The sequence below is a fragment of the Bufo bufo genome, chromosome 4 (assembly GCF_905171765.1).
Source record: "Bufo bufo chromosome 4, aBufBuf1.1, whole genome shotgun sequence".
NCBI lineage: Eukaryota > Metazoa > Chordata > Amphibia > Anura > Bufonidae > Bufo > Bufo bufo.
Window position 1 is genome coordinate 450,628,140 of NC_053392.1, and position 18,317 is coordinate 450,646,456.

The 18,317-nt window shown below is 42.4% G+C and overlaps 1 protein-coding gene across 1 annotated transcript in view; it reads left to right on the forward strand.

Moving 5' to 3' along the window:
• Nucleotides 1-18,317, forward strand: part of FH (fumarate hydratase) — a 100,428-nt gene that overhangs the window by 78,657 nt on the left and 3,454 nt on the right. The window contains exons 7-8 of the mRNA XM_040429410.1: nucleotides 12,374-12,577; nucleotides 17,804-17,931. Of these exons, the coding sequence (XP_040285344.1) occupies nucleotides 12,374-12,577; nucleotides 17,804-17,931 (332 nt within the window). The remainder of the gene's footprint in view (nucleotides 1-12,373; nucleotides 12,578-17,803; nucleotides 17,932-18,317) is intronic.

Consider the following 18,317-nt stretch of genomic DNA (forward strand, 5'->3'; position numbering starts at 1 on the left):
CTCATCAGAGAACAAAACTTTCTTCCACCTTTTGAATGTCCCATGTTTGGTGCTCTCTTGCAAAGTCCAAACAACGTTTTTTGTTTTTGAAGCCCTTCAGTCTCTGATGCCGTCGGATGGTTATGGGGCTGCAGTCAGCACCAGTAAGGGCCTTAATTTGGGTCGAGGATCGTCCAGTGTCTTGACGGACATCCAATTGGATTCTCCGTCTCAGTGCTGATGAAATTTTTTTTGGGTCTTCCACTTGACTTTTTTTGTTCCATAACCCTCAGGATCATTTAAGAGATTCCAAATGACTGTCTTACTGCGTCCCACCTCAGCAGCGATGGCACGCTGTGAGAGACCCTGCTTATGGAGTTCAACAACCCGACCACGTTCAAAAAGGGAGAGTTTTTTTGCCTTTGCCATCACAACGTGTGACTACCTGACAAAGGCAATGAATGCACATTTTTGCACAGATTTGGCCTTTTAAAGGCATGTGGTCCTAAAATTTGGATCAGCTGAAAAACAGCCTGTTTCAGTTTAATCGTTGTTTACAAATAATTGAATGCTCAAAAAATGTTTTGTCTCACTCTCTCATTTCTTCTCGTTGCATGTTGAAGCTCTACTTGGAACCTTGTTTAGATCCAACAATGTAAAATATGATTTTTTGCTATTTTTCAAGTGGTCTTAACCACCTCCCGTCCGCCCATAGGATATAAACGTCCGGGAGGTGGTTCTCTATTTCTGAATGGACGTTCCAGAATGTCCGTTCAGAAACTGCACTTGCACACTTATCGTGCAGCTGCTGATCGGGTTGCCCGCTGTCAGTGACAGCAGGGCAACCCAGAGAGAAGGCAGGGACAGTTCCCAGGTGTCCCTGCCTTCTGGATCGCTGCATACACAGCGCTCACCGAGCACTGTGTATGCAGAGCAGGAAGCGCTATGCGCTTCCTGTTCCGGCCCGGCGGTCATGTGACCGCCAGGACCGGAGAGTGCAGGAGCTGTGTGAGGTCTTTCACAGACCTCGATCAGCCCTGCACTGAGGCTGTACAGCGCTGAATTATGCTGTACAGCCTCTCTGGGGGGTGTATTTCTTCTGTAACTGGGGCTACTATGTCAGCCCCAGTTACAGGAGAAATCAAAAGCAAAAAAAAATGAAAAAGTGAAGTAAATGTCCCCCAGAGGTCTTGTATGACCTTATGGGGGACGAAAAGTGTAAAATAAAAAATAAATAATTAAAGGAGATGAGAGGTTGCAAAGGTGGCGCTCAGTGGATGCTATATGTAAGGAGCAGCGGTATCGCGGCAGAACCACAAAAATCTGCCGCACAGGGGAGACAATGTAATATATTAAGATACTGCGCTAAGGGACATTTTATGATAGGTATTAATGTACAGGTGTTGCAAATATATGGTGACTAGCACACGAAGGTAAATCACTATACAGGTACTAAACTGGTTTGAGACAGTGTACCTGTAATGAAGGCTTCTGTTTGCGTGCTTCTGTCCGCGTCCCCGTACTTGGTAAGGCGATATTTTCTTCTTTGCTTTTGTTACTGTAGTCGATTTTTTTCTTTCTTCTTTCTTTCTTAATGTTCTGATTCAAAAGAAGGAGAAATCCAGATGCAGAATAGTTCGGCGTGCTGCCTCGTGCCCCGGCCGGTGGCGCGCTGCTGCCGCAAGTGGAGGTGTGTGCAGAGGAGTGGTTGGCGCTCACTTGGAGCTTGTGAGTGACGTCACTGACAGCGGTCATACAATGACCACCAGGTACCTTACATCACAAAAAGTGCAACACCAAGCGATCAAAAAAAGGCGAATAGACCCCAAAATAGTACCAATCAAACCGTTACCTCATCCCGCAAAAAATGAGCCCATATTTAAGACAATCGCCCAAAAAATAAATAAGCTATGGCTCTCAGACTATGGAGACACTAAAACATCATTTTTTTTGGTTTCAGAAATGCTATTATTGTGTAAAACTTAAATAAATAAGAAAAAGTATACATATTGGGTTTTGCCACATCCGTAACGATCTGCTCTATAAAACTGTCACATGACCTAACCCCTCAGATGAACGCTGTAAAAAAAAAAAAAACTGTTCCAAAACAGCCAATTTTTTGGCCACCTTGTCCCATAAAGTGTAATAATGAATGATCAAAAAATCCTATGTACCCAAAAATGGCACCAATAAAAACCAACTCTTTCTGCAAAAAATGAGCCCCTGCACAAGACGATCGGTAGAAAAATAAAAAACATATGGCGTTCAGAAAACCAATCCAGCAAAATCTGCCTTCCAAAAACCATGCGGCGCTCCTTCCCTTCTGCGCCCTGCCGTGCGCCCTTACATCAGTTTACGACCACATGTGGGGTGTTTCTGTAAACCGCAGAATCAGAGTAATAAATATTGAGTTTTGTTTGGCTGTTAACCCTTAATGTGTTAAAGAAAAAAATGTAATAAAATAGAAAATCTGCTAAAAAAGTGAAATTTAGAAATTTCATCTCCATTTTCCTTTAATTCTTGTGGAACACCTAAAGGGTTAATAATGTTTGTAAAATTGGTTTTGAATACCTTGAGGGGTGTAGTTTCTACAATGGGGTCATTTATGGGGTTATCCACTATATAGGCCCCACAAAGTGACTTCAGACCTGAACTAGTCCTTAAAAAGTAGGTTTTGGAAATTTTCTTAAAAATTTTAAGAATTGCTTCTAAACTTCTAAGCCTTCTAACGTCCTAAAAAAATAAAATAACATTTCCAAAATGATGCCAACATAAAGTAGACATATGGGGAATGTTATGTAATAAATATTTTATGAGGTATCACTTTCTGTTTTAGAAGCAGAGAAATTGAAATTTAGAAAATTGCAAATTTTTACAATTTTTTGGTAAATTTGGGATTTTTTTAAAAAAAAAGGAGATATATATTGACTCAAATTTATGACTGTCATGAAGTACAATGTGTCACGAGAAAACAATCTCAGAATGGCGTGGATAAGTAAAAGTGTTCCAAAGCTATTACCACTTAAAGTGACGCATGTCAGATTTGTAAATTTTGACCTGGACACTGGGGCATCAATGACCTTTGGTCATGAAAGGGTTAATATATTAACCTCTTAAGGACACATGACGTACCGGTACGTCATGATGTCCTGGTACTTAAGGACACATGACGTACCGGTACATCATGTGTTGTTCCGATCACTGCCGCCCGGCCGGCAGTGATCGGAACCCGGTGCCTGCTCAAATCATCGAGCAGGCACCTAGGCTAAATGCGCGGGGGGGTCCCGTGACCCCCCCATGTCGGCGATCGCGGCAAACCGCAGGTCAATTCAGACCTGCGATTTCTGCAGTTTCTGATCCCCGCGGTCCCTGACCGCGGGGATCAGAAACTTTAGTATTCCTAAAATAGATCTGTATCCCTCCCCCTGCACCCCCCGAGTGATTTTAGCCCGGTGGGAGGTGCAGGGGGAGGGTTGCGGGCGGTGCGGGAGGCGGGCGGTGCGGCAGGCGGGATCGCGATCCCCCGCCCACCTCCCCTTGTATAATCGTTGGTTTCTAGTGGGTATACCAGGGTGCCAGCACATTGCTGGCACCCTGGTATAAACGGCTGACATCTGCGATGCGATGTCAGCCGTTAACCCTTTCCATACAGCGGTCCGTACGGACCGCTGTATGGAAAAGGTTAACAGCGCAGGGAGCTCCCTCCCTCTCCCATCGGGGGGCTGCTGTGCCTTTGCAGCCCCCCGATGGGAGAGGGAGAGAGCCCCCAGAGAGCCCCCCTCAGCCCTGTGCTTACCCTTCCCCGTCTGCGCAGTTCTGAGCAGACGGGGATGGTTCCCATGGCAACAGGACGCCTCTCAGGCGTCCTGCTGTCCATGGTGCTGAACAGATCTATGCTAAAAGCAAAGATCTGTTCAGTGTAAGTAAAATACAGTACAGTACAATATATATTGTTCTGTACTGTATTATACAGACATCAGACCCACTGGATCTTCAAGAACCAAGTGGGTCTGGGTCAAAAAAAAAGTTAAAAAAAAGTAAAAATCAAAAAACACATTTATCACTGATTAAAAATGAAAAAAATAAAATTCCCTACACATGTTTGGTATCGCCGCGTCCGTAACGACCTGATCTATAAAACGGTTATGTTACTTTACCCGAACAGTGAACGCCATAAAAATAAAAAATAAAAAACTATGATGAAATTGAAATTTTGCCCACCTTACTTCCCAAAAAAGGTAATAAAAGTGATCAAAAAAGTCACATGTACGCCAAAATAGTACCAATCAAACCGTCATCTCATCCCGCAAAAATCATACCCTACCCAAGATAATCGCCCAAAAACTGAAAAAACTATGGCTCTTAGACTATGGAAACACTAAAACATGATTTTTTTTGTTTCAAAAATGAAATCATTGTGTAAAACTTACATAAATAAAAAAAAAAGTATACATATTAGGTATCGCCGCGTCCGTATCGACCGGCTCTATAAAAATATCACATGATCTAACCCCTCAGATGACCACCGTAAAAAAATTAAAATAAAAACGGTGTAAAAAAAGCCATTTTTTGTCATCTTACGTCACAAAAAGTGTAATAGCAAGCAATCAAAAAGTCATATGCACCCCAAAATAGATGCCAATCAAACCGTCATTTCATCCCGCAAAAAATGAGACCCTACTTAAGATAATCGCCCAAAAACTGAAAAAACTATGGCTCTTAGACTATGGAGACACTAAAACATTTTTTTTGTTTTAAAAATGAAATCATTGTGTAAAACTTACATAAATAAAAAAAAATTGTATACATATTAGGTATCGCCGCGTCCGTGACAACCTGCTCTATAAAATTACCACATGATCTAACCTATCAGATGAATGTTGTAAATAACAAAAAATAAAAACGTGCCAAAAAATCTATTTCTTGTTACCTTGCCGCACAAAAAGTGTAATATAGAGCAACCAAAAATCATATGTACCCTAAACTAGTACCAACAAAACTGCCACCCTATCCCGTAGTTTCTAAAATGGGGTCACTTTTTTGGAGTTTCTACTCTAGGGGTGCATCAGGGGGGCTTCAAATGGGACATGGTGTAAAAAAAAACTGTCCAGCAAAATCTGCCTTCTAAAAACCGTATGGCGTTCCTTTCCTTCTGCGCCCTGCCGTGTGCCCGTACAGCAGTTTACGACCACATATGGGGTGTTTCTGTAAACTACAGAATCAGGGCCATAAATAATGAGTTTTGTTTGGCTGTTAACCCTTGCTTTGTAACTGGAAAAAAAATATTAAAATGGAAAATCTGCCAAAAAAGTTAAATTTTGAAATTGTATCTCTATTTTCCATTAAATCTTGTGCAACACCTAAAGGGTTAACAAAGTTTGTAAAATCAGTTTTGAATACCTTGAGGGGTGTAGTTTCTTAGATGGGGTCACTTTTATGGAGTTTCTACTCTAGGGGTGCATCAGGGGGGCTTCAAATGGGACATGGTGTAAATAAACCAGTCCATAAAAATCAGCCTTCCAAAAACCATACGGCGCACCTTTCACTCTACGCCCCGCTGTGTGGCCGTACAGTAGTTTACGGCCACATATTGGGTGTTTCTGTAAACGGCAGAGTCAGGGCAATAAAGATACAGTCTTGTTTGGCTGTTAACCCTTGATTTGTTAGTGGAAAAAATGGGTTAAAATGAAAAATTAGACAAAAAAATGAAATTCTCAAATTTCCTCCCCATTTGCCAATAACTCTTGTGCAACACCTAAAGGGTTAACAACGTATGCAAAATCAGTTTTGAATACCTTGAGGGGTGTAGTTTCTTAGATGGGGTCATTTTTGGGTGGTTTCTATTATGTAAGCCTCGCAAAGTGACTTGAGACCTGAACTGGTCCCTAAAAATTTAGTTTTTGTAAATTTCTGAAAAATTTCAAGATTTGCTTCTAAACTTCTAAGCCTTATAACATCCCCAAAAAATAAAATATCATTCCCAAAACAATTCAAACATGAAGTAGACATATGGGGAATGTAAAGTCATCACAATTTTTGGGGGTATTACTATGTATTACAGAAGTAGAGAAACTGAAACTTTGAAATTTGCTAATTTTTCCAAATTTTTGTTAAAATAGGTATTTTTTGGTGCAAAAAAAATTATTTTTTTGACTTCATTTTACCAGTGTCATGAAGTACAATATGTGACGAAAAAACTATCTCAGAACGGCCTGGATAAGTCAAAGCGTTTTAAAGTTATCAGCACTTAAAGGGACTCTGGTCAGATTTGCAAAAAATGGCCTGGTCCTAAGGTGTAAAAAGGCTGTGTCCTTAAGGGGTTAAATAATTAAAGGGTTGAAAAAATAAAATAAATGTTTCACATGTAAAAAAAAAAATTCCCCAAGTAAGGAATAAAAAAACAATGTTAAAAATAGAAAAAATAAAATAGACATATTTGGTATTGCCGCGTCCGTAAAAACCAGCTCTATAAAAATATCGCATGACCTAACCCCTCGGGTGAACACCGTAAAAAAAAAAAAAAAAAAAAAAAAGAAAACTGTGTCAAAACAAGCAATTTTTGTCACCTTACATCACAAAAAGTGCAACACCAAGTGATCAAAAATGCGTATGTCCCACAAAATGGTACCAATAAAACAGTCACCTCATCCCGCAAAAAATGAGCTCCTGCATAAGAAAATCTCTAAAAAAAAACTATAGCTCTTAGAACATGGAGACACTAAAACATAATTTTTTTTGGTTTCAAAAATGCTATTATTGTGTAAAACTTTAATAAATAAGAAAAAGTATACATATTAGGTATAGCCACGTCCATAACAATCTTCTCTATAAAAATGTCACTTGACTGAACCCCTAAGGTGAACGCTGTAAAAATAAATAAATAGAAACTGTGCTAAAACAACCAATTTTTTGGTCACCTTGCCCCATAAAGTGTTATAATGAATGATCAAAAAATCATATGTAGCCAAAAATAGTAGCAATTAAACTGGCACCTTATACCCTAGTTTCCAAAATGGGATCACTTCTTGGGAGTTTCTACTGTAAGGGTTTCAAATGGGACATGGCATCTAAAAACCGTATGGCATTCCTTTCCTTCTGCGCCCTGCCGTGTGCCCGTACAGCAGTTTACGACCACATGTGGGGTGTTTCTGTAAACTACAGAATCAGGGCCATAAATATTGAGTTTGGTTTGGCTGTTAACCCTTGCTTTGTAACTGGAAAAAAATTATTAAAATGGAAAATCTGCCAAAAAAGTGAAATTTTGAAATTGTATCTCTATTTTCCATTAATTCTTGTGGAACGCCTAAAGGGTTAACAAAGTTTGTAAAATCGCTTTTAAGTAACTTGAGGGGTGTCGTTTCTACAATGGGGTCATTTATGGGGGTATCCACTATGTAGGCCCCACAAAGTGACTTCAGACCTGAAGAACTGGTCCTTAAAAAGTGGGTTTTGGCAATTTTCTTAAAAATTTGAAGAATTGCTTCTAAACTTCTAAGCCTTCTAACGTGCTAAAAAAATAAAATGACATTTCCAAAATGATGCCAACATAAAGTAGACATATGGGGAATGTTAAGTAATAAATATTTTATGAGGTATCACTTTCTGTTTTAAAAGCAGAGAAATTGAAATTTAGAAAATTGCGAATTTTTCTAAATTTTTGGTAAATTTGGGATTTTTTCATAAATAAAGGTGAAATTTTTTGACTCAAATTTATGACTATCATGACGTACAATGTGTCACGAGAAAACAATCTCTGAATGACTTGGATAAGTAAAGGCGTTCCAAAGTTATTACCACATAAAGTGAGATATGTCAGTTTTGCAAAATTAGGCCTGGTCAGGAAGGGGGCAAAGGGCCCAGATGGGAAGTGGTTAAACTTTTGATCAGGACTGTATGACTACAGGGTTTATTATTAAGAGTGGCTTAAAAAAATGCTACTGTAGTCTTAGTAAATTCCCTTTTATGTGTTTGCTGCATAATGTAACCCCATTTTTATGTATACAATTGATTTTGAGATATTGTGAGTACATCCTAATTTTTTTCTAGTCTGTAGTAATTTACAAGCTAATTAAAGGAGATCTGCAAATTCATGTTGCTGTATTTAAACTGTCATTTAACTTTTTCATAAATTAATAGTACAAATGAATATACGGTAAGTAATTTTTTTAATATCTCATTAGAGAAAGAGGCTTCCTTTTCCTCTTATCATTCTCCATTCCTGCTTCCCCTCAGTAATTATTAAAGGGGTTATCCAATACTATAAACTGCCCCCCCATATGCCGGCCCCTCACAGGGAATACACTTACCCCGCTCCCTGCGCCGCTTCTGGTCCCTGCACTGCCGCCACCTCTGCTTCTCCCCATGCGCCGATGAAAACCTACAGTGTTGGGGGTGGGAGAGCAGCCAATGGCAGGCGGGCATGGGAACAAGCCTTCCTAGTGTCGCGCGCGATGCTAGGGCGGCCTGTCCCCACCTGCCATTGGCTGCTTCACCCCTTCCCCCGACACTGGATGTTTTCAGAAGCAGCAGCTGCAGTGCGGGGACCAGGAGCGGAGCGAAGTATATTCCCTGTGAGGGCCCTAGCATATGGGGGGGCAGTTTATTGTATTTGATAACTCCTTTAATTCACTGCTTAGATGATACTTCAGTGAAGACTGGCTAAAAAATGGTGAATCATTTATTTATTTATTTTCGTTATGGCATCCACCACCCAGGAAAAATATTTTTATAGTTTTAATAGTTCTGATACTATTAAAACTATGGCGATACCTGTTTATTTTTATAAATGGTGGTCCTGCAGCAAGTTGAGGAACTTTCTCCCTTTTGCAGTTGAGACAGAACCAATATCTGGGAAGTTAAAATCTCCCATTCTGGCTTCTGTACCCGCCTGTGCAGCTTGCTCATTTTGTTGTCATCAGCATATGGGTGGTACTAAAAGCCTCTGAGATTTCCCAGGTCAAAGATATACAATAAGTGGAGAAAAGCAGGGGTGCTAGGACAGAGCCTTATGGGACACTAACAGAGAGAAGTGAAGTGTTTATACATTTTGTTTCTTTTCTCTCTCTCTATCTCTCTATCTCTCTCTGAAATTCCTCTGTCCTATGGTTCCTCTCGGCTAAGGACTGGTCTCAGCTTGTGCCTTTGGAGAAATGATGTTCTACTTAAGCTTCCATAGCAAGCTGAGAGGAAAGATGGCATGCATGCTTAAAGGGATTCTGTCACCTGGTTTTGGCCTATAGATACGGACATGCACGGCTAGATCGCTGCTAGCATGTCCGCAATATACCGGTCCTATAGGGCTGTGTGGTTTTAATTTATTTAAAAAAGGATTTTATAGATATGTAAATGAGTCTTGAATGTGTCCACGGAGCTGCACTAACCTTACTTGTGCCCAGCCACGCCCGCCTGTGAAGGAGCCCAGCACCGCCTATGTCCTCCGAATCTCCTCCGAGCATCAACGATAGATAACCGTAATCGCGAGATCGCGTATGTGCAGTGCCGGTATAGTGTTCCTTCCCTGTGCTGGCATCAGCCTCGGGGAAAGAACTGCGCATGCGCGATCTCGCGCATCGCGAGCTTACGGCTATCTATCGTTGATGAAAGGAGGCGATTCGGAGGACATAGGCGGTGCTGGGCTCCTTCACAGGCGGGCGTGGCTGGGCACAAGTAAGGTTAGTGCAGCCCCTTGGACACATTCAAGACTCATTTACATATCTATAAAATCCTTTTTTTAATAAATTAAAACCACACAGCCCTATAGGACAGATATATTGTGGACATGCTAGCGGCGATCTAGCCGTGCATGTCCGTATCTCTATAGGCCAAAACCTGGTGACAGAATCCCTTTAAAGCAGTAATCTGGGAAGTTATATTGATGACCTATCCTTTAGGATCCTCCAAGACTTAGACCCCTACCTCTGTAATAATGATGACCTATCCTGTGGATAGGTCATCATTATCAATTCCTGGGTAACCCTTTTAAGTTCAAGTTGGAGAATAAACATAGCATGGAACAAGAGGTCCCCCTGAATAGACACTCTCTCTGAGGGGACTGGTGAGTAAACTAAAGTTAGGGCTCATTCACACGAACGTATTTTGCGTTCCGTATACAGGCCGTTTTTTGCGTTCCGCATGCGGTCCGTATACGGAACCATTCATTTCAATGGGTCCGCAAAAGATGCAGACAGCACTCTGTGTGCTGTCCGCATCCATTGCTCTGTTCCGTGGCACTGCAAAAATTATGAGTCCTGTCCTATTCTTGTCCGTTTTGCGGACAAGAATAGGCATTTCTATGAGGGCCTCTTGTTCAGTTCTGCAAATTGCGGAAGGCACACGGGCGGCATCCGTTTTTTGCGGATCCGCAATTTTCGGACTGCAAAAAACTTCACGGTCGTGTGAACAAGCCCTTAGCCCAATACTTCTCAGTAAGGAATATTTAGTTTATCACATTTTTATTTTGATCTGCTTTATTATTTGCTTGTGTATGAACTGATTAGCCAGCCAAATGGACGTGTTTATTTTGCTGTATTTCTTGTAGATTACATACCTGCTCTGAGATTACCTATATTGCTTTATATGTATGCGGGAGAGCCAATCAAGTATCTTGTGGCATGGTTTGTTTTTAATTGTAGATCAAGTAAGGCTACTTTCACACTAGCGGCACGGACCTCCGGCAGGCTGTACCGGCGGGTGAACAGCCTGTCGGATCCGTCCTGCCGCTAGTGAACGTGTGCCCCCTGACTACCGCTCCAGCTCCATTGACTATAATGGGGGCGGGGCGGAGGAACGGCAGCGCACGGCGAGAGGCTGCCGGAACAAATGTCGGACTTGTCGTAGTTTTATTCCGGCAGCCTCTCGCCGTGCCTCTGCCAGAACTCCGCCCCACCCCCATTATAGTCAATGGGGCCGATGCGGTAGTTGAGGGGCACACGTTCACTAGCGGCAGGACGGATCCGACAGGAGGTTCCGTCGGGTGAACAGCCTGTCGGATACGTCCTGCTGCTAGTGTGAAAGTAGCCTTAGAAGTACCCTAAAACAGGACCTTTCTAAGGCTACTTTCACACAGCGTTTTGATGTCCGCCTAGCGATGCGGAGCCAAGCGCATCTGTCCTGACTTACAATGTAAGTCAATGGGGACGGATTCGTTTTCACTGACACAATAATATTGTGCAATTGAAAACGGATCCATCCTCCGTTGACTTTCAATGTAAGTTAGGACAGATCCGTTTTGACTTAGACTTTTTTTTTAAAGAATAATGCAAATGGATCCGTTCTGAATGGATACAAGCATTTGCATTATCGGTGCGGATCCGTCTGTGCAGATACAAGATGGATCCGCACCGAACTCAGGTGTGAAAGTAGCCTAAATTGTAACTTGCTCCATAAAAAAACCTCCCATGATATTACATGGACTGAAGAATTAAAAAGTTTATAACTTTTGCGTTTCCTTCTCTTTGAAGGGTTTCTCCAAAGGTTTTAAAAATGAACTTAAAGGATAACTGTCACACTTAGACCCTAATTTCAATTTTCATATATGTAGTTACTAATAACATGATAGTCCAGAATCAGTTACTATTAGACTGACTTACCCCATATTTAATAAGATTCAGCCCTTAGCAACCAGTCTGCATAAAACTGCAATTTCACTATTCGGTTAAGATGGCCGCCACTGCCCTCATCCTGAGGCTAATTCCGCCTGCCCTCACTAGCCAGTAACAATAGCCCCCCAAAAGTGTCAGTAACCAGAGCCCTCCCCCTAAAGGGTTAATCTCCTGCAGCACAAAGGGGTCCTCTTACCACATGTTGCTTTCATTTATACACTGAGCAGACGGCAGATCTCCCTTCCCTGCTCTGCGCTGCTTCCACTCTGCATTCTTCAGCTCTGCTGAGTGAGGGAGCGTCTGCCAAGCGCAGGGACAGGGAGAAGTGCACACAGCCCAGGCACTGTTATCAGCTGCTGGGGAGGACCTGGCTTTAATCATTTACTTACAGTCCCTGGCTGTCAGTATTCTGACCTTGCACGCAGCCTGCTTCTGTGTCCTCCGTCCTTCAACAGATAGACGGACCATGCCTAGCAACCCTATTTTAAGCACAGGTAAAAGTAGGCAGTACAGGGGAAAAAATGTTGAATTAAGGGGTAATTGAATACACAGTGAAAAGTTGAAATAGGGCCACCAAGGAGATATTAATCACCGCAATCTAATACTCCAAAAAAAAAAATAATACGACAGTTATACTTTAAACATTTTGGGGGGGGGGGGGGGGATTGTGTTTTTGGAAACGTAATAACGGTAACGGCAAAATATCCATACAGTATGTAAATGCCTGTGAGCAAGTTCTTTGACGTTTGAGATATTGTTTGTTTGAAGTGTCTGTATGTAAAATATTCCCACAGGATTACCTTTCATCACTGCTCCAAACAAATTTGAAGCTCTTGCTGCTCATGATGCCCTGGTCGAATTGAGTGGCGCTTTGAACACTGTCGCTTGCAGCCTAATGAAGATTGCCAATGACATTCGTTTTCTTGGGTCTGGCCCACGTTCTGGTCTTGGAGAATTGATATTGCCAGAAAATGAACCTGGAAGCAGTATTATGCCTGGTAATACCCTTTTTTATTTCTTGTGCTAAATTATTGTGTATCATAGAACACCCAGGATTGTAAATCATGTCGTGAACACACCTGAGCAGCTTCATTAACCTATTAGCGCTCATTGGCATACTATTATGTCACTCAGTGCTATAATATGATGTCAGAGTGATGGCACAGCCTTAGGATCTGTGCCAGCGCAAACCAAGGTAAGGACAGCCAGAGTTTGCGCAGTGCGGTAAACAGGCATTTGGTCAGAACAGGTGATAGAGTCAGGCATGGGAGGTTATAATACATAGCAGGCACACCTTTGCAGAAACTATACAAGCTAGGAACCTTTTGCTCAGAAAGATGCCATGTATACCCCAGGGGACACTGCCATAGGCTGGGGGCAGATTAGGTAGGGTGTGTGCTGGTCCTTTAAGAGCAGGAAAGAGCGCACCTGTGCACTATGGTAGTGTGCAACAGCCAGAGCAGGGGGAAGAAGATGGCAACGAGTGTGAGCGGTATATAGTCAGGCAGGAAGGTGGAGGGGAGATGCCATCAAACACAGACCGCTAGTACACTGCTCAAAAAAATAAAGGGAACACAAAAATAACACATCCTAGATCTGAATTAATTAAATATTTTTCTGAAATACTTTGTTCTTTACATAGTTGAATGTGCTGACAACAAAATCACACAAAAATAAAAAAAATGGAAATCAAATTTTTTAACCCATGGAGGTCTGGATTTGGAGTCACCCTCAAAATTAAAGTGGAAAAAACACACTACAGGCTGATCCAACTTTGATGTAATGTCCTTAAAACAAGTCAAAATGAGGCTCAGTAGTGTGTGTGGCCTCCACGTGCCTGTATGACCTCCCTACAACGCCTGTGCATGCTCCTGATGAGGTGGCGGTCAGTCTCCTGAGGGATCTCCTCCCAGACCTGGACTAAAGCATCTGCCAACTCCTGGACAGTCTGTGGTGCAACGTTACGTTGGTGGATAGAGCGAGACATGATTTCCCAGATGTGCCCAATTGGATTCAGGTCTGGGGAACGGACGGGCCAGTCCATAGCATCAATGCCTTCGTCTTGCAAGAACTGCTGACACACTCCAGCCACATGAGGTCTAGCATTTTCTTGCATTAGGAGGAACCCAGGGCCAACCGCCCTAGCATATGGTCTCACAAGGGGTCTGAGGATCTCATCTCTGTACCTAATGGCAGTCAGGCTACCTCTGGCGAGCACATGGAGGGCTGTGCGGCCCTCCAAAGAAATGCCACCCCACACCATTACTGACCCAATGCCAAACCGGTCATGCTGGAGGATGTTGCAGGCAGCAGAACGTTCTCCACGGCGTCTCCAGACTCTGTCGCATCTGTCACATGTGCTCAATGTGAACCTGCTTTCATCTGTGAAGAGCACAGGGCGCCAGTGGCGAATTTGCCAATCTTGGTGTTCTCTGGCAAATGCCAAACATCCTGCACGGTGTTGGACTGTAAGCACAACCCCCACCTGTGGACATCGGGCCCTCATATCACCCTCATGGAGTCTGTTTCTGACCGTTTGAGCAGACACATGCACATTTGTGGCCTGCTGGAGGTCATTTTACAAGGCTCTGGCAGTGCTCCTCCTGTTCCTCCTTGCACAAAGGCGGAGGTAGCGGTCCTGCTGCTGGGTTGTTGCCCTCCTACGGCCTCCTCCACGTCTCCTGATGTACTGGCCTGTCTCCTGGTAGCGCCTCCATGCTCTGGACACTACGCTGACAGATACAGCAAACCTTCTTGCCACAGCTCGCATTGATGTGCCATCCTGGATAAGCTGCACTACCTGAGCCGCTTGTGTGGGTTTTAGACTTTGTCTCATGATACCACTAGAGTGAAAGCACCTCCAGCATTCAAAAGTGACCAAAACATCAGCCAGGAAGCATAGGAATTGAGAAGTGGTCTGTGGTTACCACCTGCAGAACCAGTCCTTTATTGGGGGTGTCTTGCTAATTGCCTATAATTTCCACCTGTTGTCTATCCCATTTGCACAACAGCATGTGAAATTGATTGTCACTCAGTGTTGCTTCCTAAGTGGACAGTTTGATTTCACAGAAGTCTGATTGACTTGGAGTTACATTGTGTTGTTTAAGTGTTCCCTTTATTTTTTTGAGCAGTGTATTATAGTACCCCACATTACGCCCCCTCTTTGTATCCACAGAAAAAAAACACATAGCAGCCACAGATTGGTCTGTGTACATCAATCTTTTTATCTTCAGATTTGTAATACATGATATAGGAGCATCATATCAAACAGTAGCAGCAGTATTTATGTCTATAAAATGCCTAACGGGAACGATTGTATGTCTCTTCCATTGCAATGTATCCAGGAATGTTTTTTTTGTTTTTGTTTTTTTTTTTGTTATGCACGTTATGGACTTAGAGCTTAGACTACTTTCACACATGCGCTTTCCCTTTCCGCTATTGAGATCCATCATAGCATCTCAGTAGCGGGGAAAAAGGGCTTTCGTTTTGTCCCCATTCATTGTCAATGGGGACAAAACTGAATACACCAGAATTCATTCCGTTCCGTTCAAACAGCATTTTTCTGTCCGCAATGTGGTGCAGAGCAAGACTGATCCGTCATGACATGCAATATAAGTCAATGGTGGCGGATCCGTTTTCTCGGACACAAAAGAAAACCCATCCATCCTCCATTCACTTACAATGGTTTTATAGACTGGTCCGTCTTGGCTATTTTAGAGATAATACAACTGGATCCGTTCAGAATGGATGCAGACGGTTGTATTATGACTGAAGCGTTTTTGCTGATCCATGCAAAAACGCTTGTGTGAAAATAGCCTTAGACTGAGTACTGATTTTGGCCATACTTCTTCTGGAATGGCTACAGGTATTAACCTTTCCTCAGGTTTCCGTAGCTTACTTTCACTAGATTGAGTCCCTCTTTAACACTCAGGTACTCCTCCATTAAAATGACAGGATGTTCATACTGCCAGTGAAGTCTGCAGGGCATGTTACTCTCTGTGTAAGGCTTCATCTCCCAGCAGTGCAAAATCCAAGATGGCTATCAGAGCACCTCTGAAATCCCTGGAGCCTGCCAGAGAGCCATCCTTTTCCTTAAGAAAGAAGATCGCTCCAGCAGAGGAGTGAGACTTGAGGATGAATCCTCTCTCCAAGGTTATAATGTATATAGGTCAGGGAGAGAAAAACAGAACTGTACCACTTCTATGCAGACTTCTGCGAAAATTAAAACCACCTGTGCCGAATGGGAGCAGTGCTGATACCAGTAGTAAAGAAGAAAGATTCAAATAACATATATCAGGGGGAGAAAAACAGAACTGGATCGCACATCCACAATGCTATGCTTTGATCTAATTAAACTCTTCTCAGCGCCATATTAAAGTGTACAGCCCCCTAAACTACATGCTGTACAAGAGGCATTAGTGTACATTTTTATCAAAAGGCATAAGCCCACTCACCACGCCAAGGTCGCCTCTTTGAGTGGGACCTACTCTGACTTAGAGGCGACCTTTGCGTGGTGAGTGGGCTTATGCCTTTTGAGCAAAATGTACAGTAATGCCTCTTGTACAGCATGTAATATGGGGGGCTGTACACTTCAATATGACGCTGAGAAGAGAGTTGAATTAGATCCTAGCATAGCATTGTGGATGTGCGATCCAGTTCTGTTTTTCTCCCCCTGATATATTATAATGTATATAGTCTGACATGCCATTAGTCTCAGGAAACGAGAATAAACAGTACCATGTGGAGAAGTGGTGGCAGGTCATTGGAGCAGATATATAGCCCATGATTTCTATGGCCTATGGTGCAACAGCGTTTCACCATCCTTGTCAAAAACATCTGCATAACTGGTTTTTGAAGAATTTGAGACCTCAGAACCAGATTGACTGCAGCCAGACAGCATGGCAGGCATCAAGACCAGTGTCTTGTCCAGTGTCCCAGTCAGTGACATTCTACAAAGTGTTGGCCAATGCAAGGAGAAAGAAGAGAGGCAGACTCTAGCTGATGTGTAGGGGCTGCATCTTGAGGGGGCAAAGCGTAAAAAGAGGTGGCCATGGTGTCCAGAAATGCAGAGATGGTCTTCATTTACTGAAAATATGTTCCAGGCAACTTTGCTGATTAGTCAGCTCCTCTAACAGAACCTGTATTTTCAAGTTTGGAGTTGTCAGTGGGGTCTATGGTCTGAGCAAATTGCAAGAGAGCGGGTGTGGCCTATTATTCCACTGAACAGATTTGATTTGTATCTACTCCTGAGGGCATTGTCAAGGTGGTTATCTGGTATCTTGGCTTTACTGCAGGGGCCACCAGGCCGCTACCTCTAGGAGTAATTGTTTACAGGCTGCTGACTCGACAGTGTCAAGAGATACTATGGACACCAAGGGGACACAGGGTCAGTACTGTTAACAGACAGAAGGTAGGCACAGAAGGTCAGAGTACACACTAGGCACACCTTTGCAATAATGAGATAATCTAGGAACCTTTTTCTCAGACCCCTCCCATAGGGGAAGGTGCCATACATGCACTACGTCAGGAGCGCTGTCATAGGCTGGGGACAGATTAGCCTATGCTCACACTGGCCTTTTAAGAGCCAGAAAGACTATGTTTACTATGTTGGCATGCACCAGCCAGAACGGGAGTAAGGAGGTGGGAACGGACACGGAACCATAATCGTAACCTCCATTGTTATTTTTATCACACAGTGAACACTGTAAAAATCAAACCCTATAAACAGGGGCACCTAGAAAAATGTATCACCAATGTCAGAAAAAAGCTAAGTTTTCGACTTTTCAATGACAGAAAGCTGGCATAGCTTTTTGATGGTTTGTGGAATTTTAAGGTCAACAGTCAGTTTTGAGAAAAATACTGAATTCTGAAAGTTATAGCTTTTTTTCGAGGCATCGTATGCAAAAGGAACCCCCGTGTTTGTGCTAAATGTTTGTGATAAAAACATAAGCATTATGAAAATGAACCTGTCACATTGAAAATGCAATGCAGTCTAGTAGAATGTTATAGAGTAGGGGGAGCTGAGTAGATTGATATATAGTTTTGTATGAAATGATTCAATGTAACTTGTATTTCATTCATGTAAATTCTTGCTCATTCTGGGCTTTGAAGTCAAGGAAGCGGTCCTATCAGTGATTGACCATCTTCTCACTGACATATAGTGATATACTGTGACAGTTCCTATTACTGATTGACTGCTATGACCAGATTTATTTTCCCTACAGGCAAAGTGAATCCTACACAGTGTGAAGCTGTAACTATGGTATGCGCCCAAGTGATGGGGAACAACGTTGCTATAACGATAGGAGGCAGTAATGGACATTTTGAATTAAATGTTTTCAAGCCTTTAATTGTAAGTAGTATTTTAATTAGGTTTGCATTAACTTTTAATATTGTAGTAATTGTATCCTGTATGTGGCCACCTCATGATGGCTTATTTGTATAGCCACAGCCCTATAGTTTTCTCCTAGAGTGTAGGACTGTTTTGATGGCTCCCGCTAATAACAGGGTACTGTAGTAAATAATTATTTAGATACATTTCTCAGATACTACCCCATTGCCATGTTCGCCAGAATACACATTTTTTTTTATTGTCAGATTTTGATGAATAGGAAATTATAAAATCCCATATAAACAGTTTTTCAGACTTTTCCTTCTTTTTTGGTACCTGCAAATGAAATGTGACTTAAAATTTCCACCCAAATCAACATTAGAAAATGATGCATGAATTTCTAAAGC